Source organism: Gorilla gorilla, chromosome 13, assembly GCF_029281585.2.
Source record: "Gorilla gorilla gorilla isolate KB3781 chromosome 13, NHGRI_mGorGor1-v2.1_pri, whole genome shotgun sequence".
Classification (NCBI taxonomy): domain Eukaryota; kingdom Metazoa; phylum Chordata; class Mammalia; order Primates; family Hominidae; genus Gorilla; species Gorilla gorilla.
In genome coordinates, this window is record NC_073237.2 from 28,681,826 (window position 1) to 28,709,099 (window position 27,274).

The following is a 27,274-nucleotide window of genomic DNA, read 5'->3' on the forward strand; positions in this document are numbered from 1 at the left end:
TAACTTTAGGAAATATATTATGCCTAATATACAGCAAAATGTACCAATACTTTTTTTTTTTTTTTTTTTTTGAGACAGAATCTGGCTCTGTCGCCCAGGCTGGAGTGCAGTGGCGCAATCTCGGCTCACTGCAAGCTCCGCCTCCCGGGTTCACGCCATTCTCCTGCCTCAGCCTCCCAAGTAGCTGGGATTACAGGCGCACGCCACTATGCCTGGCTAATTTTTTGTATTTTTAGTAGAGACGGGGTTTCACCGTGTTAGCCAGGATGGTATTGATCTCCTGACCTCGTGATCCGCCCGCCTCGGCCTCCCAAAGTGCTGGGATTACAGGCGTGAGCCACCGCGCCCGGCTAAAAGGTACCAATACTTTGACCTGTTAAGTAATCTTGTCCTATTATTAAAAATTAAAAGCCTGTTTATAAACATATTAGACAGAACACTTCAGAGAAACAGAATCCTTGGACTGAGATGGAGAAAATCAGAGTTTGTGTTCGAAAACGCCCCCTGGGCATGAGGGAGTTACGTCGTGGAGAAATTAATATTATTACTGTAGAAGACAAAGAAACTCTACTTGTGCATGAGAAGAAAGAAGCAGTTGACCTCACTCAATATATTCTGCAGGTATGATGTTTTCGTTTTATGTTTGGAACTAATATTATCAAGTATGTCATTTTTTTTTTTGCTTTTTGTTTGAGTGGTGGCATACAAGTTTCTGTTAGAACACTGAAAATCAAGTTTCTGGTTCGGGTGTTGACATTCATTCCTGATGTGACACTGTATTAAGTCATTGATATCCAGGGCCTTCATTTTTTCAAAAGACAGTGCAATAGGGGATACAAAAACAATTTCTCTTGTGCAGTGGAGCTACATCATATATTCACTTAACATGCTTTGTGTGAATTTAATTATACATATTCAGCAAAAAAAAGGAGGAATGAAGGAATAAAAATAATTTAAATAATGAAGTGGGGCCAGGTGTGGTGGCTCATGCCTATAATCCCAGTGCTTTAGGAGGCTGCAGTGGGAGGATCACTTGAGCCCAAGAGTTTGAGACCACCCTGGGCACCATAGCGAGATCCTGTCTCTCCAGAAAAGATTTTAAAACTAGCCCAACATGGTGGTGTGTACCTGTAGTCTTAACTACTCAGGAGGCTGAGGCAGGAGGATCACTTGAGCCCAGGAGTTCTGCATTACAGTGAGCTCTGATTGCACCACTGCACTCCAGCCTGGGCAACAGAGGGAGGATCTGCCTCTAAAAGAATATAAAAATAAAAAACAAATAAATAATTAAGTAGTTGTCAACAGGACCAGTCACTGAATATATGACTATGAGATGTCACACAGTTGATTTCCATTCTTGCTTACATCTCACAGTGTGAACTTCTCATTCTGCTGACTTTGAGACTTGGGTTTAATGATGGACAATATCCTTTTGGGCAACAGGACCGACAATTGCCAGCCACGTGCTTATTTTGATTCTCAGCTGTCTTGGGCTTATACTTAATTGGCGAAAATTGGGCTCTGAGCAGACCACTTTATACAGGGTAGATTGCAGTGGGTAGATAAAATCCAGAGATATGATTTCATATCTAACATATAAGGGTTTAAATAAAACACTAATAACTCAGCCATGTAAATAATGTTCACTTCCTGCTAGAGTGATTATGAAGAGTCCAAGGAGAAAGAGTTTGGTATTGAAAGAAACTTATTCCGAGCTGAAGGTACCTTGCAATAATTCTTTAGTCTCATAGGGAAACAGCAAACTCCACAGATGGAAAGAATCATCATTTAGGTACTCCTAAAATTGTGAAACAATTGTGAGTAATCTAAAACCAGATAATCCATTGGATGTTAAGATTTGAGAGTACACAGTTTCTCTTACTCTGAATCTACTTCCCTAAACGTTCATATTATATTTATTCTTTCTCTCTCTCTTGTTCTCTTGCCTCAAAACCCAGTGACTGGTAGGGAGAAAAAAAATCTGGTATGCTAGCAATTCGCCTTAGTCAGCTGAGATCTTACATTAGTGGAATAAATCCTTTAATGCTGAAGTCATTTGTTAACACTTTCACCCTTTTTCAAACTTATATTGTTCTTCTTTTTCTTTGGTTACCAAAATTGTGTTTCACAGAGATATTCAGAGTAATCCACTGAGTCTTTCTACTGGTACTAAATTATTAGGCCACTGTAAAACCAACCCAATCACTTTAACAGCCTTATTGATTGCTGATCAATGCACGGTCTATTAGTTCTCAGTGGGAGATATTTATTTTGAAAATGGACTAAATGACCAATTAGTTGTAATGCTATCTAGTTCCATGGCTACTTATAGCCATCGTAATAGCCCTATCCAATCACTGTCTACCTAAGACTTCCTTAATGATGCTTCTGTCACAGTAATTCCATCAAGGAGGCATCATCTTATCTTTCATATTCTTCTGTTATCCCCAAACACAATAAACTTACTTTTTTTGTCATTACCACTGGTCAATACTTATTGAATACCCATAGTTTCCATGGCACTTTCTCTGCTGTTTGAACTTTGGACCTTTGCTCTCATAGGTCCGAATCCTTACCTGTCAATGCTATGATATAAAAATGCTGGGAAGACTTCTTTTTCTTTTTTCTTCCTCAAATAGAAAGAAGAAAAGGTAGGTTTATAGCAAACTGAATGCTAAATAAATATTGATCATAGATTCTTTGGGTTTTATTTTTAAACACATTTAGAGATAATAGGTTTTTGTGTTTGTTTTATTAAATGTCCTATCTTTTCAAATCTTGTTACTTAGTAAATATGATCATATACATGTAGTATGCTATCCTACCAAACCATTAAACTTTATATCAATATAATGAGTGAAACAAGGAAACAAACCATATTGTTTCATTCTAGTTTTTTGAAATTGGCAGTAAGTGAATACAAGTTTAACATGGAAGCTAATGCAGATGTCATATTACAAAGTGAGTAAGATTGGCCAACAAACACACAAATAAGCTATGGACCAGTGGTTTTTGTCTGTCTGTTTGAGACAGGGTCTGTCTCCATCGCCCAGGCTGGAGTGCAGTGGTATGATCCTGGCTCACTGCTACCTCCATCTCCTGAGCTCAAGTGATCCTCCCACCTCAGCCTCTTGAGTAGCTGGGACTGCAGGTACGTGCCACCACGCCTGGCTAATTTTTGTATTTTTTGTAGAGATGAGGTTTTGCCGTGTTGCCCAGCTGGTCTCGAACTCCTGAGCTCAAGCAATCCACCTGCCTTAGCCTCCCAAAGTGTTGGGATTATAGGCATGAGCCACCACGCCTGGCCTGACCAATCTTATTTATAAATATGAGTACAAAAGCCTACATAAGACATTAACAAGTTAGTTTCAGTACTTTATACTGGCAGGCAAGCATAATCCAAGTTCAGTACTAGGAAAGCTATTAACTGTGATAGGCACTATAAAAGCATCTGTTTGATAATGCAACAACCATACTTGATTATTAAAATACTGTTGGTAAAATACAAACAGAAGGATAGTTGCTAAATATACACATACTTTTTTACTTAAAATCCTTTAAGACTCTTTATTGCACTTAGAATAAAATTTTAAAGTTTTAACAAGACTCTACATGGTCTGGCCTCTGCTTGCCTGTACAACCAATTTCTTCAGAAAAAATACAGGCTGGGTATGGTAACTCATGCCTAGCATCCCAGCATTTTGGGAGGCCAAAGCAGGAGGATCACTTGAGCCCAGGGGTTCAAAACCAGCCTGGGCAACGCGGTGAAACCCTGTCTCTGTAAAATTAAAAAAAAAAAAATTAGGCTGGGCACGGTGGCTCATGCCTGTAATTCCAGCACTTTGGGAGGCTGAGGCAGGTGGGTCACAAAGTCAGGAGATCGAGACCATCCTGGCTAACACGGTGAAACTCCGTCTCTACTAAAAATACAAAAAATTAGCCAGACGTGGTGGCAGTCGCCTGTAGTCCCAGCTACTTGGGAGGCTGAGGCAGGAGAATGGCGCGAACCCAGGAGGCAGAGCTTGCAGTGAGCCGAGATTGCACCACTGCACTCCAGACTGGGAGAGAGAGGGAGACTCCGTCTCAGAAAAAAAAAAAAAAAAAAATTAGCTGGTGGTGAGGCACTCACACCTGTAATCCCAGCACTTTGGGAGGATGAGGGGGGCAGATCACTTGAAGTCAGGAGTTTTAAGACCAGCCTAGCCAATGTGGTGAAACTCCGTCTCTTTTAAAAATACAAAAATTAGCTGGGCCTGGTGGCACACACCTGTAATCCCAGCTACTTGGGAGGCTGAGGCAGGAGAATCACTTGAATCTGGGAGGCAGAGTTCACAGTGAGCTGAGATCGCACCACTGCACTTCAGCCTGGGCAACAGAGTGAGAGTCTGTCTCAAAAAAAAAAAAAAATTGCCAAGCGTGGTGACATGTACCTGTAGTTTCAGCTACTCGGGAGGCTGAGGTGGGAGGATCACTTGAGCCTGGGAGGTTGAGACTATAGTAAGCTGTGATTGTGCCACTGCACTCCAACCTGGGTGACAGAGTAAGACTCTGTCTTAAAAATAATAATAAAGAAAAAGAGGCCAGGCACCGCGCCGGCATTACTCATGCCTGTAATCAGCACTTTGGGAGGCCGAGGCCGTGGATCACAAGGTCAGGAGATCAAGACCATCCTGGCTAACACAGTGAAACCTCGTCTCTACTAAAAATACAAAAAATTAGTCGGGCATGGTGGCAGGCACCTGTAGTCCCAGCTACTAGGGAGGCTGAGGCAGGAGAATGGCATGAACCCAGGAGGCAGAGCTTGCAGTGAGCCGAGATCACGCCACTGCACTCCAGCCTGGGCGACAGAGTGAGACTCTGTCTCAAAAAAAAAATAAAAAGGAAAAAGAAAAAAATACATACATAGAAAAAAAAAGATGACACTGAAATCTGAAATACATCAAAAAGTTAACAGTGGCTGAACACCTAGATTTAAGGAGACTTATTTTCTTCTCTATTCTCTATATTTTGTTCTCTATTGTAATTTTGGTTTTTTAATTTTTCTGAGACAGGGTCTTGTTCTGTTGCCCAGGCTGAAGTACAGTGGTGCAGTCATGGCACACTGCAGCCTCAACCTCCTGGGCTCAAGCGATCCTCCCACCTCAGCCTCCCGAGTAGCTGGGATTACAGGCATCACACCACCATGCCAGGCTAATTTTTGTATTTTTTGTAAAGACTGGGTTTCTCCATGTTGCCTCGGCTGGTCTCAAACTCCTGAATTCAGGTGATCCACCCTCTTCAGCCTTTCAAGGTGCTGGGATTACAAGTGCCTGGCCCACATGTTACTTTTATAATCTGAAGAAAAACTTATTTAAAAAATAAACTGCACTTTGGGAGTCCAAGGTGGACAGATCACTTGGGGGCAGCAATTTGAGACCAGCCTGGCTAACATAGCGAAACCCCATCTCTACTAAAAATACAAAAAATTAGTTGGGCGTGGTGGCTGCGTGCCTGTAATCCCAGCTACTCGGGAGGCTGAGGCATGAGAATCGCTTGAACCTGGGAGGTGGAGGTTGCAGTGAGCCGAGATCCCACCCCTGCACTCCAGCCTGGGCGACAAAGGGAGACTGTGTCTCAAAATAAATAAACAAACTGTGGAACTCTGATTCTGTCAAGGTTAGTAAGGTCAACGTAGGTGTTACTCCAGCCTCACTGATAAAGTGTGAGCAAATGAAAGTGTGTGTGATGCAAAGGACGTTATGAATTGTGTATATACATTAACTATAATAATCTTGCATGTTTACATATCTTTCATGAAAGATATTTACAAAAGTACTGGGAAAACCAATATCTAAACCTTATTGGAAGGAAAGATACTAATTCCTTTAATCAATAAATGCTTTCTAAGGTCTTTACTCAAAAGCTAAAGCTATCTATGAGCACTTTTAGAAGGAGAGACAGAATTGCCATATACTCGCTGTAATAAAAGGAAACAAAAAAATGTATTCCCACTTTAGTTGTGGGTTTTTTCTTTTTTTTTTTTTTTTGAGAAATGCCGAATATATCCACATCTGTAGGTAACTATAGATTTAGTGGGTTTCTTTTTGATTTCATACTTAACTATAAAAACCTATGGTGATAATTTGAGCAATGAATTAATTTGTCTCCTTGCCTAGAAACCGTGTATGAAATAGATATAAATAATGTTCATTAAAACCAGATTTTAGGCTGGGCACAGTGGCTCACACCTGTAATCCCAGCACTTCGGTAGGCCGAGGCAGGTGGACTTTGGTAGGCCGAGGCAGGCGGATCACCTTCGGGAGCTCTTGAGACCAGCCTGGCCAACGTGGTGAAACCCCGTCTCTACTAACAATACAAAAAAATTAGCTGGGTGTGGTGGTGGGCACTGTAATCCCAGCTACTCGGGAGGCTGAGGCAGGAGAATCGCTTGAAGCAGGGAGTAGGAGGTTGCAGTGAGCCAAGATCACGCCACTGCACTCCAACCTGGGCAACAAAGTGAGACTCCGTCTCAAAAAAAAAAAAAAATACCACCAGATTTTAAAAATATGTTTAACTATTATTGGCCTTTTTAAGCTTAATCAAAAGTTTAACGACCTCTCTATGTGCCTGTCACCCAACTTCAGTAGTTATTAATATTTTAGTGTTCTTAAAATCTTACCACATTTTTCAAAGCACTAAAAGTTCACACATCTATTATTCTTCAGATTCATTATTTTCTTACTTTGTAACTTTTTCTCTAACTTGTAGATTTGGATTTGTGTTCTCAGTTTCTTCTTAGACAATCTAACAAGTTTCCATTCTAATGTAATGTAATGGTACACACAACAGATTCAAACTTGGGGTAGAGTGACCCACAGTAAATTGGCCCAAGTCCAGTTTTCTGGATCTGTCCATATAATTTTTTCTTGACTAGATATTTAGAGCAGGCCCAAAAAGTAGAAGATAAGGCCTTATCTGTCATTCATGGTGTATGGACTGTCATTATGCTATACTCAGGCTTGAAATTACTAGGATTTCTCATATATATATTCTTATATATTAGACCAACTATACACACACACACACACACACACACACACACACACATCTTGGTAGCCCAGCTATATATATATAAAAGAATATATATTATTCCATGTTAGTTTTATATGAAAAAGTAAATATCTCTGAATAGGATAGATTCACCTATTTTGAAATAGAAAGGTACAAAAGTGTCCCTCCAATCCTGTTTCCTCCATGAAGGCAATTGGGGTTACCTATGCTAAGTGTATCTTTCCAGAGATATTCTATAAATACATGTTACTTTTATTTCTTTTTAATTTTTTTATTTTTTGAGACAGGGTCTCATCTGTGGCCCAGGCTAGAATGCAGTGGTGCAAATAATATATTAGAATATATATCAGCCAGCATGGGCTCACACCTGTAATCCCAGCACTTTGGGAGGCTGAAGCAGATGGATCACTTGAGGTCAGGAGTTCGAGACCAGCCTGGCCAACATGATGAGACTCCCGTCTTTACTAAAACTACAAAAATCAGCCAGGCGTGGTGGCGGGCGCCTGTAATCCCAGCTACTCAGGAGACTGAAGCAGGAGAGTTGCTTAAACCCAAGAGATGGAGGTTGCAGTGAGCCAAGATCATGCCACTGCACTCCAGCCTGGGCAACAGAGTGAGACTCCATCTCAGAAAAAAAATCAATAAAATATGTATTACTATTATATATGTATAGTTGGGCTATATGTATATAAGAATATATATGTATGTATATTTTTATATATGTGTGTATATATACTATATATATGAGCTACCAACATAAGAATAATATATATTCATACATATATATATGTAGTTGTACCTACCAACATGGTAAGCCCCTAAATTATGGAAATAATTACAGCTGCTGAATTAATGCTTTTCAGACCCAATGTAATGGGGTCTTTTTTCTGTCTTTTTCCAAATTACTGTGATTTTTCATTTGGAAGTCGTCTTGGACCCCTTTCTCTCCCCAGCTCCCCACCTCTAGTCAGTTATCAAATTTCTTCTGTATCCATCTCTTTATTTCCATGGTTGTCAAATAATTTAGATGCTTTTTACTTCACCACTGAATTACTAGTGTCTCTGTTCTCAAACCATTCATAGTGTGAAGCCAGATTAATCTTCCAGTAAAGACTGAAATCATCCTTCTTGCCTATAAAGTTAGTTTTTCATTGTTTCCCCACTATTTACTGAATTAAATATGAGCATTCTGCCCCCCAGTTAAGACTGGTGTCCCAAGACCCCTACAACACAGTCCTAACTCATTATTCTAGTATTCTGTCTCTTTTTTTTTTTTTTGAGATGAAGTTTTGCTCGTTGCCCAGGCTGGAGTGCAGTGGTGCGATCTCAGCTCACTGCAACCTCTGCCTCCCGAGTTCCAGCGATTTTCCTGCCTTATCTCCCAAGTAGCTGGGATTACAGGCGCCCACCACCACGCCTGGCTAATTTTTTGTAATTTAAGTAGAGATGGGTTTCACCATATTGGCCAGGCTGGTCTCAAACTCCTGACCTCAGGTGATCCACCTGCCTCGGCCTCCCAAAGTGCTGAGATTACAGGTGTGGAGCCACTGTGCCCGGCCTCTGTTTCACTTTTCTACTTACTGTGATACTGTATTTCAATCACATTGAATCCTTGCTATTCCCTAAACATTAATTAATTAAACAGTTAATTCCTTGTGCTTCTATGCTTTGACTCTGTTCATACTTCCCCTGTGCCTGGAATACCTTCCCCCCTTCCATCACTCCCTTTCAAATTCCTCTTCTTGGTCCATTCTCAGTATAGTCTTTTTCATAATCAGAGAGAATATGTTTTCCTTTGAAATCGACACGTACTTTATCTTAAGATTCTTCTACCTTCCAGTCATTTGCATACTTGTGTAGATTAACATTTTTAGGAGGCAAGATAGGGAAATGCTAGGGTAATGTCTATATCCTTGGGCCCCTTACAAGTGCCTACTGCAATGTATGTGCTACCAGCTGAGCATAAATATTTATGGAATTAAAAGTTAAGCTGTGTAATCTACAGAATTGAGATCTTCCCCTAGAATTCCTCCAAAATTCTTTTTTTTTTTTTTAAATGGAATCTTGCTCTGTCGCTCAGGCTGGAGTGCAGTGGTGCCATCTCGGCTCACTGCAAGCTCCACCTCCCGGGTTCACACCATTCTCCTGCCTCAGCCTCCCGAGTAGCTGGGATTACAAGTGCCCACCACCACGCCCGGCTAAATTTTTGTATTTTTAGTAGAGATGGGGTTTCACCGTGTTAGCCAGGATGGTCTCGATCTCCTGACCTTGTGATCTGCTGGCCTCGGCCTCCCAAAATGTTGGGATGACAGGCGTGAGCCACTGCGCCAGATCACAAATTCCTCCAAAATTCTAAATATACTAGCTTTAGTTGGAATACGAGGATAATCCCCATAGAATTCACTTTCTCTCCTAGACCTAAGGAGGAGTGACTCACTCTTGTGTTTATCAATTTACTTCTCTTAAGAGAAAACAAAAAATGTGTACCTTAGTTTTTACCTCGTAAGAACATGTCTACAGAGATCTCAAGTAAGAGGAGGCCCTGTCATTTAATAGTGATTGCTTATTTACCTCTAAGTTTGATATGGTCAGTTACTGTTACTTAAAGACATATTTTGGCATTTATCATCTGTTAACTAGAATAGTGATTAAGAAAATCCAGAATGTGTCTCTTTCCGTAAAATCAAATTTATTTTTCAGCATGTTTTTTATTTTGATGAAGTCTTTGGTGAGGCGTGCACCAATCGGGATGTATACATGAAGACTACTCACCCACTTATTCAGCATATTTTCAATGGGTACGATAATGATTATTTGCTTTTCTTGCTTTTTATTTTCTATTTTCCATTAGGCCATATTTCTTTATAAATATCACATGCTTTTCAGTGCTTTTGACTTAAACATGAATTTGTGTTTTGAGCTAATAAATTTAGATTCTTCTGAAAACATGCAGTATCTCTATAGGATTTACCAAGGATTTAGAAATTTGCAGTAAAATTTCCTCTTACACTGATGATATTATTTCTCTGTGTCTCGTGGAAAAATATATTGTGATACATAGTGAAAGGGTGTTAAAAAAAAAAAGAAAAATTAAGCTTTTAACAATATAATCCCATCAAAGTCCTCAGAAGAAAAAGGTTCAGGTGGTTGGAGTTAGTCTGAACTTTGATGATAGGAATTATGTATTCTGGCTATAGTTTAGTTAATTTTTTCTTTGGAATCAGATAGATAAGTGAATATCACTTATCAATTTTTCATAGACGTATTTTTTTTTTTTTGAGATGGAGTCTTGCTCTGTCGCCCAGGCTGGAGTGCAGTGGCGTGATCTCGGCTCACAGCAAGCTCCGCCTCCCACGTTCACGCCATTCTGCCTCAGCCTGCCTCAGCCTCCCGAGTAGCTGGGACTACAGGCGCCCGCCACCACGCCCGGCTAATTTTTTTGTATTTTTAGTAGAGACGGGGTTTCACCGTGTAAGCCAGGATGGTCTCCATCTCCTGACCTCGTGATCCGCCCGCCTCGGCCTCCCAAAGTACTGGGATTACAGGCGTGAGCCACCACGCCCGGCCTCATAGATTTTTTTTTTTTTTTTTTTTTTGAGACAGAGTCTCACTCTGTCGCCCAGGCTGGAGTGCAGTGGCGTGACCGCGGCGCACTGCAAGCTCTGCCTCCCGGGTTCACGCCATTCTCCTGCCTCAGCCTCCTGAGTAGCTGGGACTACAGGCGCCCACCACCATGCCTGGCTAACTTTTTGTATTTTTAGTAGAGATGGGGTTTCACTGTGTTGGTCAGGATGGTCTCGATCTCCTGACCTCGTGATCCGCCCGCCTCGGCCTCCCAAAGTGCTGGGATTACAGGTGTGAGCCACCGCGCCCGGCCAGATGTATTTTTAAGTTATTATTCACACTTAATAAACATTGAATGGGACAGGAATGATAGTAAGGGCCTCTGTTGCATAAGTATTTAAAATATAGGCATGGGCCACATGTGGTGGCTTGCACCTGTAATCCAAGCACTTTGGGAGGCCAAGACAGGAGGATAGCTTGAGGCCAAGAGTTTGAGACCAGGCTGGGCAACATAAGGAGACCCTATCTCCACACACACCAAAAAATATTTATTTTATTTTATTTTATATTTTTGAGACAGGGTCTCACTCTGTCACCCAGGCCAAAGTGCAGTGGTGCAATCTCGGCTCACTGCAAGTTCTGCCTCTCAGGTTCAAGCAATCCTCCCACCTCAGCCTCCTGAGTAGCTGGGACTGCAGGCGCCTGCCACCACGCCCAGCTAATATTTCTGTATTTTTTTAGAGATGGAGTTTTGCCATGTTACCCAGGCTAGTCTTGAATTTCTGGGCTTAAGCAATCCTCCTGCTTCAGTCTCCCAAAGTGCTAGGATTATAGGTGTGAGCCACCATGCCTGGCCTATGAAATTTTTTTTTTTTTAATTAGCCAGGCATAGTGATGTGCACCTGTGGTCCCAGCTACTTGGGAGGCTGAGGTGGGAGGATTGCTTGAGCCCAGGAGGTCAAGGCTGCAGGAGCTGTGGTCTTGCACTGCACTCCAGCCTGGGCAACAGAGCAAGACCCTGCCTCTGTCTGTCTGTCTGTCTGTCTATCCATCCATCCAATCCACCTACCTATCTACCTACCTACCTATCTAATCTACCTACCTACCTATCTACCTACCTATCTATTAAAATTGTAGGCATGTATGATAGAAAATGCCAAGTAGCCTGCTAGTGTTGCTGATTCCAGAGAATTTTGACTGTTTTTTCAAATAACTTTTTAAAAATTGAGGGATAATTTACATACAATAAGATGTACAGATCTTAAGTATTCACATTTGATGAGTTTTGATAGTTTTATATATGTGACTAACAAGTATCTGTAACAAGACATGGAACATTTTCATCACCCCAGAAAGTTCTCTTGTGTCCCTATTTAGTTAATCCTCCACCCTCACCCCCAGGTCTTAGGTAACCACTGACTTACTTTCTGTCAGTATAGATTAGTTTTATCTGTTCTACAATATCATAGAGATAGAATCATTATACTTATATGCTTAACATAATGTTTGCCTAGCATAATGGTGTTTTATATTAGTACATGTTGTTACACGTATCTGTGGTTTTCATTGCTGAGTAATATTCCCTTCTATGAAATTATCACACTTTGTTTTGTCTATTCTCCTGTTGACAGACATTTGCATTGTTTCCAGCTTTGGACTTTATGAATAAAGTATGAACATTCTTTTTTTTTTTTTTTTTTTTTTTTTTTTTGAGACAGAGTTTCACTCTTGTTGCCCAGGCTGGAGTGCAATGGTGCGATCTCAGCTCACCGCAACCTCTGCCTCCTGGGTTCAAGTGATTCTCCTGCCTCAGCCTCCCAAGTAGCTGCGATTGTAATCCCACGCCCGGCTAATTTTTTATTTTTTGGTAGAGATGGGGTTTCTCCATGATGGCCAGAACATTCTTGTATAATTTTTTTTATGAGCATGTTTTCATTTACTTTGGGTAAAAACCTAGAAATGGAATTGCTGGCTCATAGGATAGGTTTATATTTATAAGAAAGTGTCAGTTGGGCACAGTGGTTCACGCTTGTAATTTCACACTGTGGGAGGCCAAGATGGGAGAATCATTTGAGCCGGGAGTTCAAGACCAGCCTGGGCAACATAGTGAGACCCTATCTCTAAAAAAAAATTTTTTAATTAGCTGGGTGTGGTGGCACATGCCTGTAGTCCCAGCTACTTGGAAGGTTGTTGCTTGAGCCCAAGAGATCAAGGCTGCAATAATCTGTGATCACTACACTCCAGCCTGGGCAACAGAGCAAGACCCTGTCTCAAAGAAGAGAAAAAAGGGAAAATGTCAAACAACTTTTCAAAGTGTACCATTTTATACTCCCAACAGTAACATGAGAATTGTAGTTCTGCAATATCTGATATCGTCAGGCTTTCTTATTTTAGCCAATCTAATGGGTATTAAATAATCTCATTGTAGGTTTAATTTGAGTTTCTCCAATGCGTGATGATACTGAGCTTCTTTTCATGTTCTTTTTTTTGAGACGGAGTCTTGCAGCCCAGGCTGGAGTGCAGTGGCGCGATCTTGGCTTACTGCAAGCTCCGCCTCCCGGGTTCACGCCATTCTCCTGCCTCAGCCTCCCGAGTAGCTGGGACTGCAGGGGCCCGTCACCACGCCCAGCTAATTTTTTCTATTTTTTAGTAGAGATGGGGGTTTCACCGTGTTAGCCAGGATGGTCTCGATCTCCTGACCTCATGATTCACCTGCCTCGGCCTCCCAAAGTGCTGGGATTACAGGCCTGAGCCACTGCGTCCGGCCTTTTTTTTTTTTTTTTTTTTTTTTTTTTGAGATAGAGTCTCACTGACACTCAGGCTGGAGTGCAGTGGTGCGATCTCAGCTCACGGCAACTTCCGCCTCCCGGGCTCAGGCTATTCTCGTGCCTCAGCAACCCTAGTAGCTGGGATTGTAGGCGTGTGCCACCACACCTGGCAAATTTTTGTATTTTTAGTAGAGATGGGGTCTTGCCATGTTGACCAGGCTGATCTCGAACTCCTGGCCTCAAGTGATCCACCTCCCTCAGCTTCCCAAAGTGCTGGGATTGCAGGTGTGAGCCACCGTGCCTGGCCCTTTTCATGTCCTTACTGACCGTTTGGATATCTTCATTTGCCCATTTTTTTGTGCTTTGTTGTTTTGTAAAAGCTATTTAATTTTTTAAATTTTATGAGCAGGCTAAAAATGTGAAATATCTCTTGGGTTCAATTTCTTAGTAAGGGCACCAAATCTAGGGAATGCTTTTTGAGGAGTAAGTTTCTAAAATAAGTTAGAATTTGAATGTTAAGACTTTAGTAATAACAAGAGTTGCAAGTTAAGTGTATCCATTCTTTAAAGTATAATAGGGTTTTTCACTCCTGTATTGTTGCTTTTTGAAAAAGCTCATCCCTAAACTGTTCAGAAAGTAAAGTAGATATTATTCTTTCCTCTTACTCTGCTGGATCTTCCTTAGTGTGTTCAAATTTTTCTCCTGTAATTCATTTCCCAACTCCGCCTCTGCCGGTATTTATAGTACCCACACTGGTGGGAGCCAGGGTTCAAAAGGCAAAGAGTAGCTGGTCTCTGCTCCAAGCAGCTTACATCTAATTAACTCCCATGTCTTGATTCTCACATTTCCATGGTTCCCTTGCTTTTGTCATTTTACTCTTTCTTTGTTTTCTACCTGGCTTCAAATCCTTTTCTGTGTACTCATCTCTCTGCCCACCTCCAGCCTCCCCCATCCCTGTCCATGCTATAAATCAAAGAAGATGACCCAGGCAAGGGTCATCTTGTAGATTTATTTGCCAAAGTTAAGAACGCATGCCCAGGAGACAGGTCTATACCTTTCTCCAAAGACGATTTTGAGGGCTTCAGTATTTAAAAGGTAAGATCTGAGAGCAAATAAAAGGGGAAAAAATAATAAAAGGAAAAGGAAAAAAAATTTACAGGGGAAAGGGTGGATATTGGAGGAAGAGAAATATGTTTTAAATGTTTCAATAGATAAAAAGACAAAACAGTTGCATCCTTTCGAGTCTTTGATCAGTCTTTCACTGAATACTCAATTTTCATATTGGGGATTGGAGAAAATAGTTCTTCATGCTTTCACCTGGCCCAGTGAACTGCATTTTACATTAGATAATGTAGACAACAATAGGGCAGAGGAAGCATCAAATATGCATTTATTTCAGGTGAGCAGAGGGATGACTTAGAGTTCTGTCCTGTGTCCTCCACATGTGAAGATAAGCTATCAATTGACATTGCCAGGGTGAAATTCAACACAACTGTTTTAAGGTGAAGGCCATGAGCCCACAAGGAATTTCCTAGTGGGCAAAATGTGAGGGAGATATGTAGCTTTTTATCTTTGTAGCCATCTTATTTAGGAACCAAATGGGAGGCAGGTTTGCGGGACCCATTTCCCAGCTTGACTTTTCCATTTGGCTTAGTGAGTTCGGGGTCCTGAGATTTATTTTCCTGTCACAATGCATAGGCTTTTTTTTTTGCTGCAAGCAGCTATTTTTATCATGAATCCATGAGATTCATGTTTAAGAGTCTGCAACAGCTCTAAGATTATGTTCATTCTCTACTTAGCACTGCGTGGGTGAATCCCACAACACTCAGATAATCTTGGTCTCCAACTCCTCGTAAAACATACTGTGATTGACAGGCTGGTCTCCCAACTCCATTCTCCACCTCTTATTCTGCAGTTCTTCACACTCATAAAGGGTGTGTACGCACACATGTACCCACATACAAGAGCAATGATTCTCACTTAGAATCATAGGGCATCACAACTGGAAGGGATCTTAAAAACCAATCTACTACTACTTACAAACTAATCTACTGATAAAAGTGAAAACTGAGGCACAGAGAAAAGTGAAGGGACTTGCCTAAGGTCATATGGTTAGTTAATGGTAGGGCAGAAACCAGAGCTCAGGCTTTTTTTTTTCCCCTCAAGATTTGGTGTGCCTGCTGCCATCTTTACTACTGTGGCCTCTGTTCACACTATTCCTATTCCACAGTGGAAGCTCTCTGCTTTTTAGCTTCTGCCTTCAAGGCCCAGCCCAGTTCCTACTCTTGTGAGTCCTTCCTCAAATACTTTGTTTACATCGATTTCCCCTTTATCTAAACTTCCTTAATTATGAGTGGTCACTACCATCTTGCTTATCACATGATCTCCTGTTATTTCTCGTATTTAATTCTCTATTCTTTCACTAAATTTAACTTTTCAGATTAATAGTAGATCATCTCTAGGATCCTCTAAAGCACCTAGCATGGGGTAGGAACTCAGTAAATGCTTATTGGCTAAGTGGTTTCTTTAAAGCCCTTGTTTCTTTATCTTCTAGAGTTGTTTTCTCTTACTGGTTCTGTAAGAAAATTACTATAAGAAAACTCAGGCTGGGCGTGGTGGCTCACGTCTGTAATCCCAGCACTTTGAGTGGCCGAGGTGGGCAGATCATTTGAGGTCAGGAGTTCAAGACGAGCTTGGCTAACATGGTGAAACCCCATCTCTACTAAAAATACAAAAATTAGCCTGGTGTGGTGGCGCACACCTGTACTTCCAGCTACTCAGGAGGCTGAGGCAGGAGAATCACTTGAACCCGGGAGACAGAGGTTGCAGTGAGTGGAGATCACACCACTGCACTCCAGCCTGGTTGACAGTGAGACTCCATTTCAAAAAACAAAAAAAAAAAAAAAAGGAAAACTTGTGTAGTGGTTTGAGAATGTTTTTTTCCTCTTCGTGTGTTCTTATAATGTAAAGTCCTCTTCTCCTTAAAGGTTTATGTGTTTATAGCTGAATTTTCTCTAGGATTCTATGTTTACATTTGACCTTTGTCATTAAAAATCTATGGGTAAACTAATACTTCTCTTAATATGCATAAGTAATGCAAATTATCCTTTCCCCAGAGGCAATGCCACTTGCTTTGCTTATGGACAGACAGGTGCTGGAAAGACCTACACCATGATAGGAACTCATGAGAACCCAGGATTGTATGCTCTAGCTGCCAAAGATATCTTCAGGCAACTAGAAGTGTCCCAGCCAAGAAAGCACCTCTTTGTGTGGATCAGCTTCTATGAAATTTACTGTGGACAGCTTTATGACCTCCTAAATAGAAGAAAAAGGTACTGAATATGAGTGGGAAGAGATAAATCTGTTCATCGCTATTTTAAGCCAGAGTCCCGGAGAATCACTGAATCATGGGCTTTAATGAGATGCTTTGGTACATTAGTGCCCTTTTGTGAAATGAGGCTCCTGCATCAGATACATATTTTCTAGCTGTCAATTCAGCTATAGGAAAATGTGAATTAGCTTTTCATTAATATTTTTTAAAGTGTTCAATATTCTAATGTGTATCAAAAGACTTTCCCTTTTATTTTGGTCTGTGAAGAAGGTCATAATTTCAGGAAGTCAGGAAATCAACACGTGCTTAAACCCCTTCCTGTTCTTTTGACCTATTATTATACTGGAAAAACTATAAATAATGTTTTCCACTTTCTCTTGTTTTTCCTCTAAATATTCTTAGGGTAAACACCATGATAGTTTTCTGAAATCAGTAAGAAGAAAAGAAAATCTTCTGTTTAGAGTTTTAACCCTTGTTAGGCTTAAACTATTGCTCTTGCAACATAATGTAGTAATTTAGAAATGTATTCAGTAACTCTGCTTTTAAACACCTATTATATTTTTCTTGCATGAAGTTTTGTTTAGGTTGAAACAGATGACTTAAACTGAGTAGGAGGCAAAAGAAGTTGTAGAGGAAATGGGAGAATAGAGGTTAGAGGGAATGGGGGAGGTGGAAGGATTAAAGGTTGTCATAACAGAATTAACCACATTTGAGATGTTGGAGGAGTGAATTGAGGCTGAGCCTCCTGGGAGGCTAGGGAAACCTAATCAGCTTGAGACTAGCCCGGCAACAAAGGTATCTAAGCCTCTATGGAGCTGTCCAAAAGGATGCACAAGTTTTGCATGCTCCAAGCAAGCAGTGGAATGGGGAGTGGGGGAGCAGTTCCAGTTCAATAGGGAGACCATGATAGGGCAGGCCCCCATTGTAGAGGGTCACTAGGGTACTGAGTAGCATAACTGGAGAAGCCAGCGAGTGGGCTTAGGCAGGCCTCTCTCCTATAACTATTCCAGTGAAAAGGGGACCTTCAGATATGCCACTTGAGATTGTATAGGTGTTCAGAGTTCAGTCCTGACAAAACAACTGCAAAATAAAAGAGGGTGCTACTCTGGGGATGCTTGAGCTCAAGCAATCCTCCTGCCTCAGCCTTCTGAATAGCTGGGACTACAGACACACACCACTGCATCCAACGGCTAGATTATTTTACTCTAGAAGGCTGACTGTTTTAATAGATTTGTTTTCAGAGAGATGATGGGCATTGGTGCGGCTGTTTCCCTCCAATCCTTCTGTAGAGACCTGGAAAATTGGGATGAAGCATAGACTGAGAAAAAAATTATTTTTGAGAAAATCATTCTTGTATTTTAAGTTATGAAGTAGAATTCCGTTCTTAACCCTAATCAGTATCTTATTAAGAGGGAAAAATAATCTTAGAGTCTTTGATAGATTCAACATATGCCTCTCAGTGGATCTGGTTTAATGATGATAGTAGACCATAACCATTTATTATCTTGAATGCAGACCTAAGGCATTCAGATGCAGCCCAGCTCTTCCTTGCTCCTTTATAAGATGTATCAGGACTCTTTACATTGCAAATAAAAGAAAACCCCATGTGTACTAGCTTAAGCATTGGCTCAAATAACTGGAAAGCTTAGAGGACAGTCAGCCTTCAGCATTGGTTTACTCCAGCAGCTCAGGGATGCAATAAGGACCCAGTTTATTTGCATCTCTTCATTCTGTCTTCTGTGTTATTAGTTTCATCCTGAAGCCAACTCTCTTTGTAGATACAAAATGGCTTCCACTGCTCCCAGGGCCACAGGGCCATATGCTTTCACATCCAGGGACAGAGAGAGAGCATCACTTCACCAGGCATCTAACAACCAGAGACCAGGACTTTATTTTGATTGGACCAGCAGAGATCCCATATCCACCTCTGAACAAATCACAGTATAGCCAGGTGTACATCATCCACTGATTAGCATAGTTTAGATATGTGCTCATTCTTTTAATTGTAGCCAGAGTTGTTGATTTATTTTACAACAATCAACAACCACCACCCCTGAATCGGTCTGAGGTCAGGGGGGTGGGGTTGGGAGGAGGATAAGCATCCATCCCACTCAAACAGAAAACTGCTACTTAATAGAGGAATGGTGGAATGGTTTCTGGGGAGGCAAGAACGAAGTCTGTTTTAGTAGCACCATCATACCAACCACTTTCTTGCATCTGCAGGCTCTTTGCAAGAGAAGATAGCAAGCACATGGTGCAGATAGTGGGACTGCAAGAGCTTCAGGTGGACAGTGTGGAGCTCCTCTTAGAGGTAATTAATTCTTCCTTCTTTATTACCCCACCACAACAGTGTAAGTACAGGGAACAAATTCATTTTGCTACTAAGCAAGTACAGTGGACTTATATTTAGGCAAAGGGCAATGACAAGCCCACCACTTCACATCTGTAAAATGTGAATTCTTTTCTGAGAGGATAGCTTGTTTCTCTATAGGGTTTCTCCCACGATTAGTGGGAGGTAGGGCATGTGGGAGAACTTAATTCATTGGAAGGATACTACTGGGTCAGTTTCTTTTTGTTGTTGTTGTTTTTTTGAGATGGAGTCTCGCTCTGTCACCCAACCTGGAGTGCAATGGCACAATCTCTGCTCTCTGCAACCTCTGCCTCGTGGGTTCAAGCAATTTTTCTGCCTCAGCCTCCTGAGTAGCTGAGATTACAGGCTCCCACCACCACACCTGGCTAATTTTTGTATTTTTAGTAGAGACAGGGTTTCACCATGTTGGCCAGGCTGGTGTTGAACTCCTGACCTCAGGTGATCCACCCGCCTCGACCTCCCAAAGTGCTGGGATTACAGCCGTGAGCCACCGCGCCCAGCCTTATTGGGCCAGTTTCAAATGCTGCTAATGTGTTTCTCTATGGCAGTGGGCTCTGGGAAAAGCTGCTGGAGACAAATATTTGCACTTTAAATTCTTTTTACTTTTTTTTTTTTTTTTTTAAGCAACAGGGTCTTGCTCTGTTGCCCAGGCTGGAGTATAGAGGTGTAATCATAGCTCACCGCAGCCTCCCACTTCAGCCTCCCAAGTAGCTGGGACTGCAGGCACATGCCACCACACCTGGCTAATTTTTTTTTAATTTTTTTATTTTATTTTATTTTTTTTGAGATGGAGTCTCACTTTGTCACCTAGGCTGGAGTGCAGTGGCGCAATCTCTGCTCACTGCAAGCTCTGCCTCCCGGGTTCACGCCATTCTCCTGTCTCAGCCTCCCAAGTAGCTGGGACTACAGGCACCCGCCACCACGCCCAGCTAATTTTTTGTATTTTTTAGTAGAGACGGGGTTTCACCATGTTTGCCAGAATGGTCTCGATCTCCTGACCTCATGATCCGCCCACCTTGGCCTCCCAAAGTGCTGGGATTACAGGCGTGAGCCACCACGCCCTGCCAGACCTGGCTAATTTTTAAAAATTGTTTGTAGAGATGGTGTCTTGCTGTGTCACCTAGGGTGGTCTCGAACTCCTGACCTCAAGCAGTCTTCTCACCTTGGCCTCTTAAAGTGCTAGGATTACAGGCGTGAGCCACCGCACCTGGCCCTTGTTTTAAATACAATTTTTAATAAGTAATACTATCACATGAGTTCAAAATTCAAAAGTGAAAATACCCACTTCCATTTCCTTTTCCAGAGCAACTAATTTTATTAGTTTTTTGTGTGTCCTTCCAAAGGAATTTTCAATCTGCTTCTTTTATTAAGTTATTCTTTTATTCTAATAAAAGTCATACTTATCATTAAGTTTAAACATTACAGAAATGTGTAAGAAGATAGTAAAGGCCCCTCTAACTTACTATACACACCCCACTTCCCCTGTTCCCCACTGAGCTATCCACTGTCCACGGTAAAATATTTAATTTTTTTTTCCTGTTCTGGGCATTTATTAACGTAAGTACAAATAGATTTCTGGTGAACCTTCCTTTAATGCGTGTTCCTCAACCCTGGCTTTACATTAGATTGTTTGGAGCCTTTTTTTCCTTACTTAAAAAATGATTTAACCTTTTTTATTGTGAAAAATAGCACTATACAGAAAAATGCATAAAACCTAAGTATGTACAGTATAAAGAAACAAGCACCCTTGTAATCAGCTACTCAGATCAAGAAATAGAACACTGTAGCACCCTACAAATCCCCTGTGTGACTTTCCAATAACACCCCCCTATTATCCTGACTTTTGTGCTGATCACTTTCTTGTTATTTGTTATAGTTTTACCACCTATGTATTTATCCCCAAACCATCTAACTTAGTTTTCGTCTGTTTTTGAACTTTGCATGAGTAGAACTACACTGTGTATTTTTTGGTGTTTTGTTTCTTTTGCTCAATATTATGCTTTTCAGTTCCATTGAGGTTTTTGCATTTGGCTTTAGTTTTCTTCATTTTTATTTGCTGTAGAGTGTTTTATCATAGGAACATACCACAATTTATTTATCCATTCTCCTGTTAATAAACAACTGGGGTTGTTTCTATTTTAGAGTTATTTGGAACATTGCAGCTGTGAGTGTGCTTATACATGTATTTCTGTACAGAGCACATGGGTTGTCTAGGATATATACCTAGCTGTGAAATGATTAGGTCAGATGATATGCTTTTTCTTTATTATTTTTATTTTTTTCTAGAGACAGCGTCTTGCTCTGTCCAGCCCAGGCTAGAGTCCAGTGGCATGAACACATGGCTCCCCACTCACTGCAGCCTTGACCTCCTGGGCTCAAGCAATCCTCCTACCTCAACTTCCCAAGTAGCTGGGACCACAAGCATATGCCACCACACTTGGCTAATTTTTTTATTCTTTGTAGAGTCAGGGTCCTACCATGTTGCCCAGGCTGGTCTCAAGCTCCTGGGCTCAAGCAATCCTCTCACCTCAGCCTCCCAAAGTGTTGGGATGACAGGCACAGTGGCCCATATTTTCAGCTACACTAAATGCTGCCGACTGTTTCCCAGAGTGGTGTGCATTCCTACAAGCAGTATACGAGCAATCCCGTTGCTCTTCATCTTGCAGACACTTTCAATTGATAGATATTTTGAATTTTTGCCAGTCTGGAGTGTTTAATTATATTTTATTGTGGGGTTTTAATTTGTATTTCCCTGATTGAGAATAAAATTGAATATTTTCTCATATTTTTAACTTGTAATTTGGAGTTCCTCTTTTGGGAATGCCAGTTTGGGTCTTTTCCTCATCTTGGCTTATCTGTCTTTTCCTTGTCAATTTGTATATTCTGGATATGAGTCTTGTTGGTTATTTGTATCATAAGCATGTTGTCTCATTCTGTGGCTTGTTTTCCCAGTTTCATCATAATGTCTTTTAATGCTTGCTTGTGTTGTCCTCAAGTCAATTAAATCAGAATCCCTCAGGAGTGGGGCCCAGGTGTGGGTATTATTATTATTTTAAATTAAAATGTAGTTCATATACCGTAACATTCACCTTTTTTAAAGTGTATGATCCACTGGTTTTCTTAATATAATTTTCTTATTGAGATATAATTTACATACCATAATAGTCATTCTTTTTTTATTTTTTATTTTTGAGACAGGGTCTCACTCCTATTGCCCAGGCTGGAGTGCAGTGGCGCGATTTCAGCTCACTGCAGCCTCAATCTCCCTGGGCTCAGGTGATCCTTCCCACCTCAGTCTCCTGAGTAGCTGGGACTACAGGTGTGTGCCACTACACTCGGCTAATTTTTTTGGTATTTTTAGTAGAGATGGGGTTTCACCATGTTGCACAGGCTGGTCTCAATCTCCTGGACTCAAGCAATCCTCTCACCTTGACCTCCCGAAGTGCTGGGATTACAGGCATGAGCCACCATGTCCGGCCATAATATTCTTTTTTTTTTGAGACGGAGTTTTGCTCTTGTCGCCCACGCTGGAGTGCAATGGCTCGATCTGGGTTCACTGCAACCTCTGCTTCCCAGGTTCATGTGATTCTCCTGCCTCAACCTCCTGAGTGGCTGGGATTACAGGCTCCTGCCACCATGCCTGCCTAATTTTTGTATTTTTAGTAGAGACGGGGTTTCACCATGTTGTCCAAGCTAGTCTCGAATTCCTGACCTCAGGTGATCCACCAGCCTTGGCCTCCCAAAGTGCTGGGATTAGAGGCGTGATGCACTGCGTCCCGCTCAGTTTTTTAAAGCATACAATTCATTGTTTCTCAGTCTTTTGGCTAAGATCAAATATAGTATCTTTTTTTTTTTAAAAAGACCAATGGTTCAGAATAGAAAATGTAGTATCTTTTCTCAGCAGTTTAACATGTTCTATTCAAGGACAACCTATTAAATGGATTTTTGGAACAGGGAGATGGAGTGGGAGCTTGCTCTGTCCACTCCATGCATTGACTTGGTAGTGCAAGACTACCAGGAATGGTGCATCCTCCCTGAGGGATTTTTTTTTTTAAGTATACAATTCAGTGATTTTTTTAAAGTATATTTGTGAAGTTATGCAACCATTGTCACTATCTAATTCCAGAAAACTTTCATCACCCCAAAATGAAACTCCATTAGCAGTTACTCCCTATTTCTCCTGCCCCCAGTGCCTGGCAACCACCAATTTCTATCTCTGTGGATTTGCCAATTCTGTCCGTATCATATAAACAGAATTATACAATATGCAACCTTTTGTCTCTGGCTTCTTTCACTTAGTTTATTTTCAGAGTTCATTCATGTTGCAGCATGTATCAGGACTTCATTCCTTTTTGTGCTGAATAATATTACGTTGTATGGATACCTCATTTTATTTATCCATTCATCAGTTGATAGACATTTGGGTTGTTTCCACTTTTGGTCATTATGAATAATGTTGCTGTGAACATTCATGTACAAAGGTTTTTGTGTGGACAAGTGTGTTCCATTTTCTTGGGTGTATGCCTAGGAGTGAAATCGCTGGGCCATACTTTTTTTAGGAAATGCCACACTGTTTTCCAAAGTGACTTTACCATTTTACACTCCCACCAGCAGTATGAGGATGGGTATTATTTTAAAAGCTCCCCACGGGATTCTAACATGCAGCCATCGCAGTCATTCTTCTAGTACATCCAACAAGCCTGGCTAGAGTGAAAGGGAGAGGACTAGAAGGATAGTCCAGGCACTTAACAAGACTTAGCTTAGTATAGCTTCACAGTACACTCCTCCAGGGAGAAGTATCTGAGTCTTCAACCAAGCTTAAGAGACCAGGGAAAGCAGTCAGGTTTGGCATTGTAGAAATGCCTCCAGCGAATGCCAAAGTTCAAGCCTCTCTAGCTGATTCTACTCTTGATCTTTCCTGCCTTCCTTTTCACTGTGTTCTAATAATAATTACAAATGTTTAGTGAGCACTATCTGCCAAATGCTTTGTTAGAGGTTTTTGCAAATATTACCCCATTTAATCATCACAAAATCAAGGTAAATATTGTAAACTTCTCTAAGAGGTGAAAATACTGAGGTTAAAATCAAGTGATAACCCAGAATCATGTTATGTTAACAACCCAGAATCATGTTATGTTAACAGCTGGCAGAGCAAGATTTCAGCTTGCATTGATCTCACTCTGAAGCCCTTTTCACGACACTCTACTACCTATAGTGTATAATTAGAAATCAGTTTTTCTTAAGAAATTAAGAGAGGCCAGGCATGGTGGCTTACGCCTGTAATTCCAGCACTTTGGGAGGCCGAGGCTGGAAGGTCATTTGAGGTCAGGAGTTTGAAACCAGCCTGGCCAACATGGTGAAACCCCACCTCTACTAAAAATACAAAAATGAGCCGGGTATGGTGGTAGGTGCCTGTAATCCCAGCTACTTGGGAGGCTGAGGCAGGAGAATTGCTTGAGCCCGGAAGGCAGAGGTTGCAGTGACCAGAGATCGTGCCATTGCACTCCAGCGTAGGCAACAGAGCAAGACTCCATCTCAAAAAAGAAAGAAGAGAAAAGACACTCACTGAATGAATTAATACATTGATAACAATGTCTTCTGTTATCATTTGCCTAAAACTAGATGTTAAAAGGACTGTTTAATCTTCAAATAACAGGGTTTGTGGAAAATTTTGTTGTTGCTTTTTCAAAATTAATACTTGGGACTTGGGTGTGTGCAGTGGCATGGTGGCCCATCATTGGTATATATCTTTTTCTAAGTTTCTTTTTCCTGAGACAAATACTGTAGGTAAATTTTGCTTAAGGGATGACACTTCACATTTGCGTTATTAGATTCCTGGGTCCTAGGATCCAAAACCTGAGTATAGCGCCCGAGTGTGTCTGTTTTAGTGCAATCACTAAGAGCCTCTTTCTAGTGATTGCAAAGGTAGGTACAGAACAAAAGTGTGTGGGGCATGCTGAAGGGCTGCCCTGGGGCTGTGACCATTCTCCCCAGAGCTTCCTCTGCTGTGGAGTCCTAAGGAAATTGTTTCTCATACTCTGTTCCCTGTGGTCCTCGTGCCCCTACCTCCAGCCAGTCCCACATTTGGCCAGGAGCATCAGGTGAGTCTGGTCCTCAGGATTCCTTTGTCACTGAAGATTAGACCAATTAAAGGGGAAAGAAGCAAACACTCAGAAGAAGACTCTTCATTGCCTTTAGACTGTAAATGCTGGCAGTCTGGTGTTGAGTCAACCCCTGCATCCTGGAAGAGTTTATGGCACTGTTCTATTCTAAAGTATGGTTCCTAAGAAAAGCAGAAAAAAAGTTCCTTGTTAGTCAACATATTATCGCCATTGATACCCTCAGTCTGCAGGACATATGGTGTTGTACAAGGAGGAAGCCAGCTGAGATCAAGGTGGAAAGTTTATATAATTTATGGATACCTGACACAGTTATCCTCATAAATAAATATTTATTGACTTGAAACAACAGCACTTGCTAACTCAGGTGTCACATTTCACTCTCAGGTGTCACTGTTCATACTCGCTCAGGTATCACCCATGTGTTTGCTCAAGTGTCATCTTGGAGTATTACCCTCTCAGATCACCCTCAGGATTACTCAGGCATGGCCTGCCTGCACAACTGGTAGCTTCATTATTCAAATGGGATTGTCCTTCCTCCAGGAAGTTTCTCCTTCCCAGTGTATTTGATTTCTTGCCAACGCAGGCACCAGAACTTCCTGCCTTTACAGAGGACTCACTGCCTCATCACATTTCCCAGATTCGGAATCGAGATTTTGTCAGACAATTAATGGGCATGTTTTCAGTTTTAGAGATTCACAATTTTTTAAAGTCATTCCTATACCCATTTTATATAGTCAGAGGTATTCATTCCTAGGAATTTTGATAAACTTGTTTCATGTTTTATCATTGCCTTGGCTGTAATGGGCAGCCAGTTACAGTGCCATGTATCCTTAAGCACATCCTTTATCTCTCTGAGCCTGAAACACGTAGATAATGATAGATGATTGGGTTGGATGATGGGGAGAAGGAAGTGAGATAACATACATAAAATTTATAGTATGATGCTGGCTCAACTTTCCACATGTATTATTCTTATTAAGTCCCTGAATGATGTTTCCCAGCATCACCACAGTTTTTCGTTTTGTTTTTTTGAGGTAGTGTCTCACTCTGTCGCCTAGGCAGGAGTGCAGTGGTGCAATCACGGGTCACTGCAACCTCAACCTCCTGGGCTCAAGCGATCCTCCCACTTCAGCCTTCTGAGTAGCTAGGACCACAGGTGTTCACCACTACACCTGGCTAATGTTTTTAAAAAATTTGTGTAGATGTTGCCCAGATTGGTCTTGAACTTGTGGGCTCAAGTGATCCTCTATCTCAGCCTCCCAAAGTGCTGGGATTACAGGCATGAGCCACCACAGCAGGCCCAGTTATCATTACTTCCTATTGTAGCAGATTCCCATTTTACTATTCACATAATATGTTCTCTCTAGAGAACCTAGATTTAGAAACTTGCCCAACAGAGTTTAGTTAGGGAAGGAGTTTGAGAAGGAGGAGGCAGTGAGAGGAAAAGGGAGCTTAGTAGTTTTAAAGGTGATTGCATTAATTTTGCTCACCTCCTACAGTTGCATTTCCCCCAAATAGATTCTTTCTCTTATCTGCTTCCTTCCTTTTTTTTTTTTTTTTTGGTTTGCTCTAGGGAGCCCATGATATTTCATGTTGATCTCTAAAGCTATATTTTTCCATGAAACTCTGATTGTTTTACATTTATGAAAAAAAGAAATAGTTTAAGTTTTAGAAGTTTACACAAAGATGTTAGTTCTTTAGTATGTTTTCTTTTTGTTTTTTTTTTTTGAGATGGAATTTTGCTGTCATGTCCGGGCTGGAGTGCAGTGGCATGATCTTGACTCACCGCTACCTCTGCCTCCCAGGTTCAAGGGATTCTCCTGCCTCAACCTCCTGAGTAGCTGGGATTATAGGTGCCCACTACCCATGCCTGGCTAATTTTTGTATTTTTAGTAGAGATGGGGTTTCACCAGGTTGGCCAGGCTGGTCTCGAACTCCTGACCACAGGTGATCCACTCACCTCGGCCTCCCAAAGTGCTGGGATTACAGACGTGAGCCACCGTGCCCGGCCAATTTTTGTGTTTTTAATAGAGATGGGGTTTCACCATGTTGGCAAGGCTGGCATCAA

General features: G+C 41.3%; 1 protein-coding gene and 1 pseudogene across 2 annotated transcripts in view; both read left to right on the top strand.

Annotated features, from left to right (window-relative positions):
* LOC101150995 (sperm microtubule inner protein 6) overlaps window positions 1–27,274 on the top strand; it is a 144,385-nt gene that overhangs the window by 91,420 nt on the left and 25,691 nt on the right. For both annotated transcript variants that reach the window (XM_063696954.1, XM_004047942.5), the window contains 4 exons: window positions 432–621; window positions 9,751–9,848; window positions 16,499–16,714; window positions 18,937–19,024. In XM_063696954.1, the coding sequence (XP_063553024.1) occupies window positions 432–621; window positions 9,751–9,848; window positions 16,499–16,714; window positions 18,937–19,024 (592 nt within the window). The remainder of the gene's footprint in view (window positions 1–431; window positions 622–9,750; window positions 9,849–16,498; window positions 16,715–18,936; window positions 19,025–27,274) is intronic.
* On the top strand, window positions 22,889–23,118 carry LOC115935932 (uncharacterized; annotated as a pseudogene).